We start from the raw sequence: 16,869 nt of genomic DNA, 5'->3' as shown, positions 1-16,869 counted from the left end.
TTGGAGATGAGATGGAACCTGTGGTTATGCTGGCTCTGCTTTGGCCTGGCGTATTGATAGCAGCTCTTTGACCATTGACACATGATGATGAATGGCCTCGATTGATGGCATGAACAGATACTGTGGCAAGGATTTCTCCTGGAACACTGGGTCTTTCTTTTTCTGCCACTCTACCACTGTGCATCCAGACCCTCCTTCCTCTACAGGGTATTCTTCCTCTTGCTTATCCCAAACACCAACTCTGAGATACTAGTCTGAATACAGATTGGATTTTCATTGAATAAATGTACATATGCACATTTGCGGGAGCTTCTTTCAACCAGGACTAAATACTTTGATAGTTATAGTTTGATATGATTTACTTCATAGATTTGCAAAACACAACTCCACACAATAAATGTTTTAGCATTTGTATTGCAAAATGAAAGAAGAACAGCACTAATTTGTGCTCATTTAGGTTATGGTCATAAAATGGGAGCATAGTTTTATTCAAAGTTAGCAATATAGAAAAACAGTACATGCTTTGTTGTGTTTTTATTGTCATTATTTTACTTCAGGCTAAGAAGATGGTTTGCGCTGTGAAATCAAATCAAATTTTGGCAGGCATTGAATCATTTCAGTAAATTGAGAAGCACAGGAGTAAACATGATCTTTAGTGTGAGTAAAAAGTAAATGTTTTGAAGTGCTCTCCCTCCCAAAGGACACTTTTTTTTAACCTTTTTTAAACATAGAGGCCTCTACTGGATACAAGCGGAATTACACCTTGTTTACCAAACCCCTTGTGTTTAAGAAGGCTGCAAAAAGCCATGATGATAAATGGGAAACGTACAGAACATTCTGTACCCACATCCCAGCCCTAAATCTACAGGCCCCACCTTGTTGTCATTTAATGCTTTAAACCCATATGGACACTCTCGGACTATTCAGGAAAAGGTAGACATAAAACATAAAATTAAATAATAAAATAAGTAAATTAATTCATTGAAATAAAAAATTTTTTTTATCCCAAAAACACTTTTAGATTCTGACAATCTGGATGCCATTCATCAATGTATCAACAAAACATATCTTCAAGTAATCATTTATTGTAGTGCTACTGTAGGCTACTTAATGGACTCGATTGTCTCAAAATCAATGTCTGCACTTAAATGGTAAAATACAGCGAGGATAGCAATATATTTTCACAGCAACTTCCTGCTAAACAATAAACTCATCTGTCTATCTGTGGTAGTTATTTAGCTGAAAGTGCTTCTGAAAGACTTTCCTTTCAAAACGTACAAGGACTTTCTTCAGGGCTCTTTTATCGGACAGTCTGAAAGGAGTGTTATGTAACAGCCTGGCGATTGGAACAATCTGTGGTCCGCAGCATGAAGAGGTACAGTTGTCAGACGCTTTGTTGCCACCAATTGGTATTCAAAAGCCCGTTTAGAGCGATGTCTAAATCTCTCAATCTGAAGCTCCCTCCTGTTCCGGAGGCATGGGGTCTTTTGTCCCTGAGATCTCAGAAAGGCCTGACTGGTGAGTCCACTGGCACAAACAGGGGCACCGGAATGCCGCCAGCCACAGTGGCACGGCTGCAGGCCCGGCCGAGCGAGATCCCAAACAATTCTGTGCAGAGCGCGATTACGGTTCGGCAATCTTTTCCCACCTGTGACTCCTTCAGATTTTACCTTCACTTAACCCTGTCAGCTACTGCCCGCTACTTGGAATTTGGGAAAGGCTGAGACTACTGTGCGGCACGGTTGGTGCAGTGGGTAGCACTGCCGCCTCACAGCAAGGAGGTCCTGGGTTTGAATCCCCGTCAACCGGGGCCTCTCTGTGCGGGTTCTCCCCGTGTTTGCGTGGGTTTCCTCCGGGTACTCCGGTTTCCTCCCACAGTCCAAAGACATGCTGGTTAGGCTGATTGGAGAGTCTAAATTGCCCGTAGGTATGAGTGTGTGAGTGAATGGTGTGTGGGCCCTGCGATGGACTGGCGACCTGTCCAGGGTGTATTCCTGCCTTTCGCCCAATGTATGCTGGGATAGGCTCCAACCCCCCTGCGACCCTGTTCAGGATAAGCGGGTTAGGATAATGCAGCACCAGTTGTTTCCTAATGGAAAACATGTACTTCTTTAGTTACCTCAGCGGGTAAATAACAATTTTTCATAAAAAGTAAAAATTCACTCTTTGAAATACAGTCAAGTAAGGTTGCTATGGTCTTAAGGTATTACTACTATGACACTTGCAGTAGACGAGATTAAGTAATATAAATGATTATCAGAAGGCTACACATCTGTTTGCATTTGACATTCCTTTGAAATTGTATTATGACTGTCAGAACAATATTGAAATATCATCACTGCGGAAATACAACACTTAATATCCCTCTGCCCATATCCCCTTTCCTCTTGTATTGCTGTTCAGCCGAACATACTCATATGCAAAGCTGCTCTCCAGACTTCAGCAGGAAGACTGATATATAGTGATTTACTGCGAGAGCGGTGAAAATTAAGTAGGTTAGTGTTACATAACCGCTGTAGGCTGAGACCTCAGACCGGCTTTCTCATTTCACAGCATCTGCCTCCCTGCCCAACCCCATCTTATTCCAGATTACCATCCCTCCTATACTCTCATTCTGCCTGGGCTTTGTGGTTCGGCTTATGTAAAGAAATTAACAGTGCTGCTCTGTCCACATATGTTAAATGTCAAGTCTCTGCTCATAGACTTGACATTTTCAGTATTCCAGCTCATACTGTATGTTTCTCCTGTAAGTCTTACAGTACTTTTTTTCTGAATAATTCATGATGAACAACGTCATTAACTAAATCGCCTAAATTGACAGAGAACACATTTGTATTGCTTCAGATAACCAAAGTAGGTTAAATGCAGTGGCAAATTGTGGTTAGAACAGTGGTCCATTATTTAAGATATAAAACCAGTTACATTCAGTGCAATGGGAAGCTAACAGGTCTTCAAACATCAAGGATGACTAATATTACAGTATGATGATAAGAAACATGGATTTTTATATTTCCAACATTTTCCATAATCATCCAAACCAATTAAGTAATTCAGTTTATCCACAAGTAATTCCCATTGCTCCTAATGCTAGGTCAGCTGATATGGTCATCTTTGGAGTCATCTTTGGAGTCATCTTTGGGATGCTATAAAATAATACACTTTTGCCCTGTTTGAACATGTATTATAGTTACAGCTATACAGTATGAAGGGCATAAAGAAATATAAGTCTATGACAGTTGTTAAACAATATGGAACAGGAATGAGTACTTACAACTTACAAGTACTCACATTTGCAGTACTACAGTGGACAGAATTTCTGTTCAGGGGTTAATTTGACAAAATTATAAAATCTTATTTTATGCAAAACATGATAAATGTGATAATAATAGCACAGATACCTTTTAAAGATTATTTTAGTCTACTGTATATAGTGTTTCAATTCTACCTTCAGTGACACAAGAGTTTACAGCATTGATTCCAAATTTGGAATGATAGAAAAAGAAGACTGCATCTTTGAAGATGACAGCTAAGAATATTAATTGTTTTTTCTTCTGTTTTTTCTGCAATATATTTTTTTTTGCATGCATAATACAATGTCATCTGCCTCTGAGAAATGTAAAACAGTCAAAGGATGCTGAATTGTGATGCTAATAGTGACCTGCCGATAAATCTATCCAGTATATCATGCTGATAAATCTATCCAGTATATCATGCTGATAAATCTATCCAGTAGTATCATGCTGATAAATCTATCCAGTAGGATCATGACTGCTTCTGTTAATTAACGACTTAGAAAAAAGCACATGGGTTATTTCCTCTTAACATTACTGCTGTTACACACAACTGTTCTTTTCAACTGTGTAAATATTCAATATTTGTAAGCATTTGCTCATTCGCTGGATCTCAAAACACTATGGACAGGTATTGTGCAAGCACTAAAAACATCATGGTTCTCAGTTGAGTAAATAAATGTTTTTGAAAGGACAAAACCAGGACAAATTATTACAGATGTTCTGAAGAAAGGTGACAACCTTTATCAACCTTCTCCAGGCCAAAAAAATAAACCTCATGAATCTTTTTCCCAACTCTCATTGGGAAGCAGGGTATCAGTCGTGTCAGCTGTATTAGGCATGCTGTGCAACTCAAAGCCCTAGAGTTGTGCTTTCAAATCCCGCTTTCACCCAGGGATGCTTGTACCTGTTCCATCCGAGTATTCCTGTACTGACCAAATCTCCAGCATATCAGTTAGAGATTCAGCACCATCCCTGCTCCTGTTATCCTTATCTGTCAGTTGTGTCTTTAGTCTGAAAACTGCTTTTTATTAACAGGCAATAGGAAAAAGACTGCAACATTAGGCACAGCAGAGCAGTAGATAGACAGACAGACGTGCAGGCAGATAGAGCTATTGCTCTGGTGAATATTATGTCGTACTGACATCTGTTGGCAAAAAGTATAATTGCAACATTACATAATCCAGTTTCAGTAATAGTGCTTTGGCGTCCCCGAATGGTTTTACTTGAAAGCACATGGAGTAACATTACGCATCATAAAGTATCTTTAGTGATATAAAGTGCACTATATTAGATGCTATATTGCTGCCCATATTTGAAAAATGAATACTCATCCCCAACATATCGTGATAGAATGACACAGTCATTCTATGAAGTCGAAACTCTTTGAGTTATACTTTTGACACTGTTTTGGCACTTATTATGACTATTGTTTTTGTTAATGACTGCTCTACATGCGTGTTTTGCTCTTTATGGATTTGATGCTTTTCACTTGTTGAGGAACTTATGCACTTGTAAATCACTTTGGATTAAAAGCGTCTGCTGAATGACTAAAATGTAAATGAAATGTAACTAATTTTTACTTCCTGTTACAGTATGATGCTACTCATTACTGAAAGTGCAGTGATATGACAAAGTTTGGGCACCCCAGATTAAATGTTAAAAGCATGTTTTGTTGAATCTCGAAGCAAAAATAAGTTACAACCTCTGCGGGGTACAAACTTAAACATGACATATCTGCAAATTTGCATGTACATTTACTATTTATTAAACTTATAGGCCAACTTCTATTTTTCTATTCTTATTTTTTCCACACCTGCCTAAAACTTTTGCACAGTACTGTAGCTGCCAATAAGTAAAGCACATGCTTGCTACATTCACAGCTAACAAAGACATCATCGGTTATACATGCAGTTACTGAAGGGCAGGACTTTGATAATGTTGTATAGCTACCTGGCTATACATGAGTCCTAATTTTCACACTCATCTCCATGGTTTGATCCAAAGGTCAGCAACTGGCCAATGGAGAATTATGTTTTTCTCTCCATTCACTCCCATTGCATGGCACTTTTAGCACATACCAGAACTGACTATCCCAAGCTATGTTTTTAAACAGCTGGTATCTGGACAACTCAGACAAGTTACCAGCACTAGCTGGTTGACCAGCTCATACCCAGCTAGACCAGCTTCATGACCAGCTTGGCCATGCTGGTTGACCAGCTCATACCCAGCTAGACCAGCTTCATGACCAGCTTGGCTGAAATACATTTTTAATAAAAATAAATAAATAAATAAGGTCTTTTGTCTAAAATAAATCTACAAATCAGGACCATAGGGGTCTGCTAGTAGCAGGATTATTCAGAAATTATACTGTCTTCTGTTAGAGGTCCCATATTGTACACCTTTCCAGAGTTTTATTTAGCTCATGGTTTTACCAAAGACAATCTCCATCCAATTTTACATGTCCATTCTTCAGCACCTCTTCTGAGCTTTACCAAGAACTGTTTTACTGGGTCTTTAAGGGTCTTTAAGGCTCATGTATTTTTTACAATATGGGAGCTTTAACTCTTCTCAGCAGCCTCATCTTTAAGTAACTCTCCTCGCCCCCCTGCCTCCCTGCACAGAGACGTAGTTAGTTACTGTTAGTTTCCTCCACAATGGACACTGCACCCCCCAATCATGTGGCAGCAACTCAATGCAGACATGGTCAAGAGGGCAGAAGAGCATCTCTGAACACAGAACACGTCAAACCTTGTAGATGTGCCACAGTAGCAGAGGACTAAGATGAATAAATAACAGATAAAGTGGTCACTGAGTGCACAGTACTGTCTATGGATCAAACAAGCACACAGTATGACTGGCATCCAGCTGCAGCTTGACTTTGTTTGTAACTTAAGACAATACCTAAGACAAAATGTATTGTCTGTGGGAAGCAGATCACTTCCTCAGGAGGCAAAAGATGCCCTTTTTTAGGGAGAAGAGCCAAGACGGCCTGCTGATACCGCTCGTTGGGAGTGCTTATGCAATGCAGTCTCAGCACAACAGACAAGTCCTTGCCAACACACCCCCAAAAAGTCTCTTGGACGTCATCAATACCAGCCACATGGCCTGAAGACATCTGCTTCAAGGCGTCAGTCACCTGATGGAAAGAAATGTCAATGTCCTAGGAAGGAAAGAGAGAGAGAGAGAGAGAGAGAGAGAGAGAGAGAGAGAGAGAGAGAGAGAGAGAATGTACAAAATATCATTGGTCTGAGAGAGAGTACACAAAATACAATTGAACTATCATTCTCCCACATCAAGAGGAGTTAAAATATGTAAAAATACAATATGAAAGTACCCACTGCTAGCAGAGATATGCATGTAATGAGACTTGTTACATCCCCAACCCTAACCCACCAGACCTTTTCAGGGTTTGTTCAAAAGTTTCATGTGACAGAAAAAAAAGTTCCCCAAGTTCTATCGACACAGTTCGAAGTAACAATACAGGCCATAATATGTAGCCAAGTGTAAAATAGACTGTGTTCTTGCTACTTTTTTGCAGTACTACTCTCTCCAAGTATGAGTAGCACATGTAACTGCTAGCAGGTGTCTTTTCTAAACTCCTCTGGACATCCCTCTTATTCTCACATTTCCCTCTACATCCATATCTACACTTACCAGGAGCATATCAAGAAGTCAGTTATGCAAGGCATCAGCATATGTTATTCTTGTCCCAGATTATCTCTAATCAGAATTTTAAACAGAAATGTGTTTGTAAGATAAATCTTAAAATCGTTCTTTCTGTCCTATTCCGCACAGATATCAACTTCATGTTTCAGGGAACTCTGCTCTGGAGCGTTACGGGGGATATCCTATGACTTCTGTTGCAATATGATATCTTACTTCAACTTGGTTTCAAGTAGTCAACTAGTGGCGTCTTGTGTGAAGCGAACCTGCTGACGACTCAGAATGAGAAATGTTAAATTCGCTCGTTTGCCGTTTGGGGTTCAGTTTGGCATCGCTTAACTTGCCCTAGTCTATATTCTATATATACAGACTTGCAGGCACTGTTATATATTAATCAATAAATATGACAGTGGAAAGACAGGGAAGCTATAGGCTACGGTGATGTATTTAAGGTAAGAAACGGAATGCCTGTCAGTGCGCAGTGGCTACACTTAAGAGTGTCATTGTTAAGAGAATACATTTGCAGGGGACGTGCTGACAGCTAGAGTACGAGAAGCTGCTTCGTACATTCCAATTAATTAAGATTATATGCGAGTGCATACCTCCATTGCTAAGCTATAATGTACTCATGTCTATTTTCATTGTATGGATCCTTGCACGGTGTTGTATTTTGGTGGCAGCGGAGTCATAGATTGGACCGATATAGAGTTTGGCAATCTTTGCGTGTAGGCCTATTCCAAGGTAAACAACGAGGCTACATTAAATGTATACTCTCTACTACGGCACGTGCTCACGTCTCCCAAATATTTTGAATTCATGAATGAATTTTAGGCCTGGAAAGTGTAATCAAATTGTGAAAATTAAGTAAATGAGATGGATATTTCGATCCATTCTTAATTACGAAGATGTTTGGTTAACAACATTTAAAGTAAACGGGAAATTATTGATTCACATTCTCCGGGTGAAAATAGCTTAAATGAAGATAGCTTGAATGAATGATTATAAATATAATCGGTGCCAGTCTTATTTTTAAAAATATATGTTGGGGAGTTTACGTTTATGGAATTACTTGTTAGCATTTTCTAAAATAATAACGTTCAACTAAAGTTTGTGCAAAAAAAAAAAAGTGTCAGGTTCTTTTGAAGTTTCAGTGAACGCAGCTATACGACTATCGAATCTTAGGTTATAGTTACGTGGGAAAATTAGATCTTGTGTCTTATTTTCAACTGCAGAAGTTCTTTACGTCAGCATTTAGGCTAGTTCACATTTGTAATTGTCCAATCACCTTTAAACAGGTTCCATTTCATTTAGTCATTTTTAAATACTCAAATACTTTTACGTTTTCGTTCAGTGCGAAAATATATACCCTACACATTTAGAGGGAATATTTTTAATCCAGAAAGAAGTCACATGTTCTGCTTTGACGATTTGCTTTGTACGATTTGTCAGTACAGTTCTAGGACATTCCTGGCTATTACCGTTCAATCGAAAGCAGCGTGAGTGAAACTGTTCCAAAATGCCCAGACTATGTGGAAAGTTTAAACAGCTCTGGGGCAAGTTTAAACAGCGTCCGAAATATCGGAAAACGGACTGGAAAATGGGTTTTTGATACAAGTCAAAGGTTGGTGAATCCAGCATTTCTTGCTGTTTTTCATATGAAAAAATGTTTGCCCTGTAGAAATGTTCTGTACTCCTGCATGACTCACAGTCTCTGCTTGCCAGTGAAATGTGCCAAAATGATACTGCTTAGCCTTTATAACCCACAAGGAAGTGATTTCAATTACGTATATTTGGAATCTGTGGCTTACGCATCATCAGTTAATCGAAAAACATTTACATTAGATTACTTTCAGGGTGTTAATAACTCTTGATGAAGTTTTCAAATCACCCTTCCAATCAAACACAAGTGGGTTACAAGAATAATTTGATTCGAGATCAAAGCCTTTCAGGTTCTAGTCAATGTGCGGTAGCAGTAAAAAAGGACAACAGGATGCTAGGATACATAGCTAAGAGTATTGAGTATAAATCTGAGAAAGTTATACTCACCTTATACAATACCATTGTTAGACTAGACTTAGAGTACTGTGTGCAGTTCTGGGGACTGTACTATAAGAAAGATATAGGGGCGCAAGAAAAGGTTCAGAGAAGGGCAACCAGATTGATTTCATTTATTAAAAGATAAAAGTTATGAGGAAAGACTTAAGATGCTTAATCTCATTAAGCTTGGTAAAAGGAGACGTAGGGGGATTTGATTGAGGCTTTACATTCATTAAAGGGATTAACAAAGTGAACTACAGGCAATTCTTCAAGGTGAGCAGAATGAGGGGGCGTAAATAGAAATTGGCAAAGGATAAATTCTGCACAGATATTAAGTATTTTTTCACACAAAGAGTGTTCACTGTGTGGAATAGCTTGCCAGGACATGTAGTGAAGTCAGAAACACTGGGGGTTTTCAAGACCAGGCTTGATACGGTGCTTTAGTGGGAGGAAAAAGGTGAGCATTGCTGGGCTGAATGGCCTGTTCTTGCCATTATGTTATATAATATTATCATAAATTGGTATCAAGCATTTTAAACAATGTTAAAGTGCACTTTAATTACAGTACACTATGTGTACTTTTGGCTTCTGTAAGGGAAAGCAAACCCTTATCTCAAGGTCAGAGACAGTGCCACACAGATGTTTGACATTCAAAACAGGTCACTGAGAACAGTTGCAGTGTGTTTGGTTCAGTCGGACAGTGAGTATCTTCAAAACATTTATATTTCAAATGAGAGTTAGATAGCTGATATTCTGAGGCAGGCCAACATGGAATACTTTTTTAATTTGCAGACCCATATGTTGAACAATTACAATCATACACATAAGAAATTATAGATACATGACTGGAAATATACAGTATATTTGCATCTTCTTTGTTCAAATTAAAAAGGTTTGTAACAAAAAAGAGGGTAAAGCTGCAACTTCTACATTCAAAAACTCACCTCACTTCATCATGCAGACATGTAAATGGTAAATGTAAATGTGTGGGGCTCTTTGACACTATAACACAGGTGGGCAATTCTGGGCCTGGACGACCAGTGTTTTTTGTTTCCACCAGTTACCCTAGCTAAATGAACTAACTGGCTGTGTACACCGACACTGGTTCATTCACAGTAATGCGTTTCATATACGGACACAAGAACAGTCTTTGGCTGTCATTGGTGTGCTAAGGGCTAATTACTGTAAGTAATTAAGGACAGAAGTTAGCAGGAAAACCAGAAACGGACACAACCCTCATTGCCCAGCTCAGCTCAATGGCCGACTGCATATTTTATTTCTAAACTTGCACCTGCTACTGGATGGCAGCTTTGAGCATTCTCTCTCTCTCTCAAGAAAATTATACACAATTTACAGTGACAATATCCTACCACAGTCATATTTACATTGTACCAAATGTATCCTGTAGAGACATATTCTTTGATCGTTATTACTGATTATAATCAATGTGTAATGTAATCAATGTGAAGAGAATGCTCGTTTAACCTTATGAATTATATCGCAGAAAATCCGATTTTATATCATGAGTTATATATCCCATCTTCAAAAACAGCCAATTTCAGCCATTGTGTGGACTGCATTGTCTCATTGAACCTTATGATCCAAAGCATAATTTTCAGTGGAAATTTTTCCTATTGATTGATTTCATTACCCATACACTCAGTGATCACTTTATTAGGCAGACCTGTGCCAGCTTGTTAATGCAAATATTATTATGCAACTAAATGCCTAAAAGCATGCAGAAACGGCTGATCTCCTTCTGATTTTCACATACAACAGTCTCTAGAGTTTTCAGAGAATAATGCAAAAAAAACCCAAAAAACATCCAGTGAGCAGAAGTTCTGCGGGCAGAAATGCATTGTTAATGAGAGAGGTCAGAGGTGAATGGCCAGTCTCGTCAAAGCTGACAGGAAGGTAACAATGCAAATAACAATGTAGTGGTATGCAGAAGTGCATCTCTGAACCTCTGGCATGTCAAACCTCTAAGTGGATAGGCTACTGCAGCAGAAGACTTAATGAGTCTAATAAATACCTCATCTAATAAATACCAATATACCTCACTGAATGTATATTGTCATAAAATGCCAGGAAAAGTCAACTTTTACTGAAAAGACATAAATAATACCTCAAAATCTGATATAAATTCATCTCTTCAACATACAGTTGTTGTAGTTATTGTGTAATCTCTGTATTATTACAGTATCCATTGTAATAATTTTTTTTTATTGTATGTGATTTGTTTCAGGTTGTGAAATGGAAATTAACCACAAAATAAGACAGTTGTGAAGAGAAATCATATTCACTGCACTTGGCCCCAGTAGGAATAAATTCAGGCTCCAAAAAATGTACGATGGCTGAACAGATGCAAGCAGAGCTCAGACTTGTACTGGAGGGGAATTCAAAGAGTTTTAATGATGAGGGTTATTCACAGGGAAGAAACAAAACAGCTTGTGGTAGGGATGAGATTGTTTACCCTCTGTCCAAGAACATCACATTTATCAATGCTGAGGGACTAGTAGGACACTACCCTCTACCCTTGTCTTTAGCCAGCAGCACCAGTGGGTCAGATTTCTCCATTTCTGATGACTCACCTGACTGGACACTACCTGACAAATTTAGTAGAATGGTCTCTGAAGAGGAGAGAGGCACATGTAGTCGTGACCATGTTCAGAGCATGTCAGCTGGTCCCATCAAATACAGCTTGATAACTCAACAAGATGGGGACCAGAGCAGCCACCGGAAACCTACCTCAGATGAGCATTCAATGATGGGGACCCAAAATGGTGGACCAAATGTAGAAAAAACTGTGGAAGAGCAGACGACCCCAATTGTGCTTCCTGCTATAAAGAAACAGGGTGTCCAGGGAGACAATGTGAACCGTCCCTACAAGTGCTCACACTGCGACTGGGCTTTCAAAAAGTTAAGCAACCTACTGAGCCACATTGATACGCACAGAGGTCTGAAGCCCCACGTGTGCGAGCAATGCGGCAAGGCCTACTCCCACCAAGGCACTCTGCAGCAGCACAAACGCCTGCACACGGGAGAGAGGCCCTACCTGTGCCCCTTCTGCGACAGGACCTACATCTGGTCGTCGGACTACCGCAAACACATCCGCACCCACACGGGTGAGAAGCCCTACGTCTGCGGGTCGTGCGGGAAGGACTTTGTGCGCTCGTCCGACCTGCGCAAGCACGAGCGCAACATACACACCAACAACAAGCCCTACCCCTGCCCGCAGTGCGGCAAGACCTTCAACAAGCCCCTGTCCCTGCTCCGCCACCAGCGCACCCACCTCGGGGAGAAGCCCTTCAGCTGCCCGGACTGCGGGAAGGCCTTCGCCGTGGCCAGCCGCATGGTGGAGCACCAGAAGACCCACCGGGGCGTGCGGCCGTACACCTGCCACGTGTGCCTCAAGGCCTTCACCAAGTCCTCCAACCTGCTGGAGCACCAGACCCTGCACAGCGGCTTGCGGCCTCACAAGTGCTCCGAGTGCGGGGTGGCCTTCGCCATGGCCTCCCGCCTGGCTCGACACCAGCGCGTCCACACGGGGAAACAGCCGTTCGGATGCCCCCGGTGCGGCAGAGCCTTCAGCCGTCCCAGCGCGCTCAAGCGCCACCAGGAGCAGCTCTGCGGTTAGCGCGCGTTGCGGCCGCGCTCCGTCGAACCGCAGGGTCCTTGGGTGTCATCGGCTTCTCACGCTTTCAGCAGCTGGCCTAAGCCACACACACCTGCTACTGGCAAAGAACAGAGAATCTTCAAATCCATCATCCTGCTATGCAGAGTAATCCTAGTAAATCTCAAAGTGTTAAATTGATAATTGGTTGGGATTGAAATACTTTCCTACGCTTTTCTGAGCTTGTCTGGTGTTGTGAAATACTTTCAAAAAGAGCAAACCCTGCATTCTGGTCTTCTTGGTTGACTCAGTTGCTCCAGGTAAGATCAGTTGAGCATAGAAAAGTATTTGAACCCATTGTTTTAAGAACAAATTAATGAAACGTATAAGTCTGTCATTAATTTCCAGAGGCAATGGGCTAATATTCATATTTACAGCATAATTATAAGTATAAGTGCAAAGAGGACCTGAGAGGACAGTACAGTTCCAAGTCCTAATGTAAACATACAGATAATCAGAACCCTTGAAGAGTACAATCAACTTCCAAACTAGCATGCCACAGTTGGCAGCTAGAATACCCTGAGTACAACAATACAACAGCCAATAAAACAACAACAATATCTATACAAGTAACAATATCTATACAATCTATACATAAGTGCCATTACAGTCTAAGGCTAATCATGGTGGTGAGTTAGGGAGGGAAAGGTGTAGCCTGAAGAGATGTGTCTTCAGTCTGCGCTTGAAGGAGGTCAGAGACTCTGCTGTTCTGAGGTCATTCCACCACCGTGGGACCAGGACAGACAGCAGTCGTGAGCGTGAAGTGCAGGTGTGGCGAGGGGGAGGCGCCAGACGGCACAAAGTGGCAGAACGGAGGGGTCTTGTTGGTGTATAGGTCTTGATAAGGGATTGAATATATACAGGGGCTGATCCCTTAACTGCCTGGTATGCGAGCACCAAAGTTTTAAATTTGATGCGAGCCATAACAGGCAGCCAGTGGAGGTTGCTGAGCAGGGGGGTGACATGTGAATGTCTGGGAACATTGAATACCAGACGGGCTGCAGCATTCTGGATCAGTTGTAGGGGTCTGATGGCAGATGCGGGAAGGCCAGCCAGCAGAGAATTGCAATAGTCCAGGTGGGACTAAGGAAGTCCTGAGAATCCTACCTTCTGGAGGTGCCAGATTTCTTCATGGTTTTGTTTAGTTGTCAAATACCAGTTCCAACCCACAGGGCAATATTTAATGTGTGATAGCTGTGTTAGGGAGGGTTCTGTCAGCCAGAATCCCTGTGTCATTGGTCTCCAGCAACCCATACAGGTCAGTTGGGCACCTGCAGTTCACTAAAGCTGCGAATGAAGTGTCTTCTCCCATCGCACGTCTGTGCAAACTTGGCTGGTTTGGGTGAATAGAAGCAATTGGTGACATCACAGGTGAAGAGTGTGCATGCTTGTCTTAACTCTCCCTCAGCTGTGGAGATTGCAGCATCAGAGTAGTTGTATATGATTGGGCATTCCAAATTTGGGAGAAAATGTCTTAAGAAGAGATCATGAAGCAATTCAAACGCAGCATCGTCTGCTTTCCTGTACTGTAATTGAACAAGAAAAATACAACACGGGAAATAATTTATATGTATATAAATAATATATAGTCCACACTATGACAGGAAGGGTCCTTTCTTAAACTTAGCAATGTACTTAAAATATGTATAAAAAGTATAAGTGTATAGATAGTTTCTTAGAATACACAATTTACTTATTTTCTAAATAGATTTTTTCCATTTGAACACAAAAACACATGTACATACACACACACACAGTGAGAGCAGGCTGAATAATATGGATAAGGCTCTCCTGGAGTGTGCTTGTTTCCTTGCTTCTTTGCCAAGACGTGTAACCTGAGCCCTAGCACCATGCAAGTGACAGCTGTTGGTGCATCATTGCATCTTAATTTAGTGGTTAGCTTAGTTTCGATGTAGGTTTGTTGTGCTACAACCCTATGGTATGGAAGACATGTTGATCTTTTCCAAGTTCTTATTACAAACCTTATTTGCACATTCATCTAATATTTATGGGTATCAGGTACCAAATGTACACCCTGAAATTTTCAGTTTATACTTGATTCAGATGATTACCTGGGGGTTGTCAGAATGGAAACCAACGGAACAGTAATGCCATGGCGAAAAAGATGATAATAAACTTTTGGTATTAGTTTTGTCGATATGTTCAGATTCATTTAATTATATAATTATTCGTGTGATTAATGCTTGGAATTTGCTGAACTTAATGAAAACATTAGGTGGGACAAATTTCTCAGGTTATTAAAATAGGATGACGACAGACTGCTGAATTCATGTCCTCCTAGTCCTCCTCCATAAACTCCAATGAGCACTTTATTAGGTTACAGAAACATAAATAACCACACATTACAATAGTGGTTTGCAGAAGAGCATCAAAATGCCTCAAAACTCTTGCGTGGATAGGCTACAGCAGCAGAAGTCTAAAAAATAAGTATAATAAATACCTAATACAGTGCTCACTGAGTGTGATAAAAAACAGTTCCAGTTTGGAACCAGTATATATAAGCAGGGTTTTCCCCAAAGAATGTGGTGCACCACTCTGTTCCCTCACTTAATCTATAAAACGTCTTGAAGAAATATTATGAAATACATACTGATCTTAATGGACCAGTTGTTAGTGTAAAGGTACACAAAAGTCTTGGTTTGGTTTTGACTTCACAGTTCAGTATGCATTTTTGGTACAGCAGAAAAAAGTAAGGAAGAAATGCTGTAGAAAGCTGCTTTTATTTATTATGAAATATAAAAGAAACCAGTCGGCCTCAAACTGGGGAAAGGTACAAAAGCTCCATTGCCCTCCTCCGTGACCTCCAAAACCAGCCCCCCTCCCTTGGCCCAAGGACCCTGATCATGATATATATGAAGGGAACAGGATATTCAGCCCATCTCGGCTCATCATCTGCCTACTGACTGTAACGTGTCTAGCTCTGCATTATGCCAAAACGTGAATGCCCCAAGGGCTTGTCACACCTGATGGCAATTTGACAGGGTTGCAGCTCATCCAGAATGCTCCCACTCATCCGATCCACAGCCTCTCATGGCAAGTTCCCTCCCAGCCCCCTGTGTGTCTGCACGTCCATGGTGGTCGAATGAGCTTCCTACTGCAGTCAGAACAGCAGAAACCCTACCCATTATCGATACAGACTAAAGGCTCTCCTAACCATTTGACATATTCTTCTTCCTCTTCCTTTCTTTAGTTTTTTTTAATGTATGTATTTATTTCCGATAACGTTATAGGTATAGCTGGCTAAGGTTATATTTATCACCATACTTTGTTGTTACAAAGTTGTTGGTTAGGTTAATATTACACTTGTGATTATCAATGGGTCCCCATGCTTTCATGGTGATATCACATTATTGTATTCCTGAGAGTAACAGGTGTTCTACTACTGTTTGTTGCTCTGGATAAAATTTATGCAATTTACTATGTGTCAGATATTAGCTTCATAATCTGATTCATGTTTGTAATTACACACTGATCATTCATTTTCATCTCAGAACATCAAGATTATAATTTCACCTCCTGACTTAAACATTGTTATTTGAGCTCAATAAAACATAATATATTTGATGTGAATTGTGCCCTCAGCATCATTTAATGTTATGGTGAGATATTCTTGCTAATGGCAGCAAAAGGCTACCATATTCTCCTGAGCTGGTATTTGCATTTAAGATACAACAATTATGCTATGTGGCAAACATATCTCCACCGCTAAGTCTATCGGTAACAAATCTTGTGTGTAGACAAGACTGTGTGTTGCCACGGATAAATCTGTATAAAAAATCATCATAAGGTATCACAAGAAAAACAGTGACAATTTTACTCAAACACTGCACTGGGTTGCATAAATTTACATGCTCCATTAGTGGGTTTGTTGGTAAAATGATTGCAAATACAGGCAACGATATTGTTTTTTATTATTATTATTATTATTATTATTATTCATGAATCAGGAATCAAATCTTTTTTTCTATTTTATCTATTTTATCTTTCCAAGAGAGTACATTGATCATCGTCCTTTACCAAACATTTTGATCTCATTTGACCACAACATCTTGTTCCAATCAAAGTTCAGTATTCGAGCTTTGATTAAAACCAGTTGTTATATTCAGGTGAGGACAAAAATGGGCTCTTCGGCGACACACACCAGGAGTGTGTTTGGCATCATAAGCATACTTACTGTATGTT

At 40.3% G+C, this 16,869-nt stretch overlaps 1 protein-coding gene across 3 annotated transcripts; it reads left to right on the top strand.

Moving 5' to 3' along the window:
- The first annotated feature begins 7,246 nt into the window (after positions 1–7,246).
- znf648 (zinc finger protein 648) lies at positions 7,247–16,251 on the top strand. 3 transcript variants are annotated; one of them, XM_061237581.1, is made up of 3 exons: positions 7,247–7,408; positions 8,411–8,577; positions 11,239–16,251. In XM_061237581.1, the coding sequence occupies exon 3, from the start codon at positions 11,344–11,346 to the stop codon at positions 12,628–12,630; it is 1,287 nt and encodes a 428-aa protein (XP_061093565.1). In that variant the 5' UTR covers positions 7,247–7,408; positions 8,411–8,577; positions 11,239–11,343; the 3' UTR covers positions 12,631–16,251. The 3 variants fall into 3 exon arrangements, with proteins under 3 accessions (XP_061093565.1, XP_061093566.1, XP_061093567.1); XM_061237582.1 differs by having other exon boundaries at positions 8,406–8,577; XM_061237583.1 differs by lacking the exon at positions 8,411–8,577.
- Positions 16,252–16,869: the final 618 nt, after the last annotated feature.

The sequence above is a fragment of the Conger conger genome, chromosome 4, assembly GCF_963514075.1.
Source record: "Conger conger chromosome 4, fConCon1.1, whole genome shotgun sequence".
Lineage (NCBI taxonomy): Eukaryota > Metazoa > Chordata > Actinopteri > Anguilliformes > Congridae > Conger > Conger conger.
This window is presented reverse-complemented; position numbering and strand designations above follow the sequence as displayed.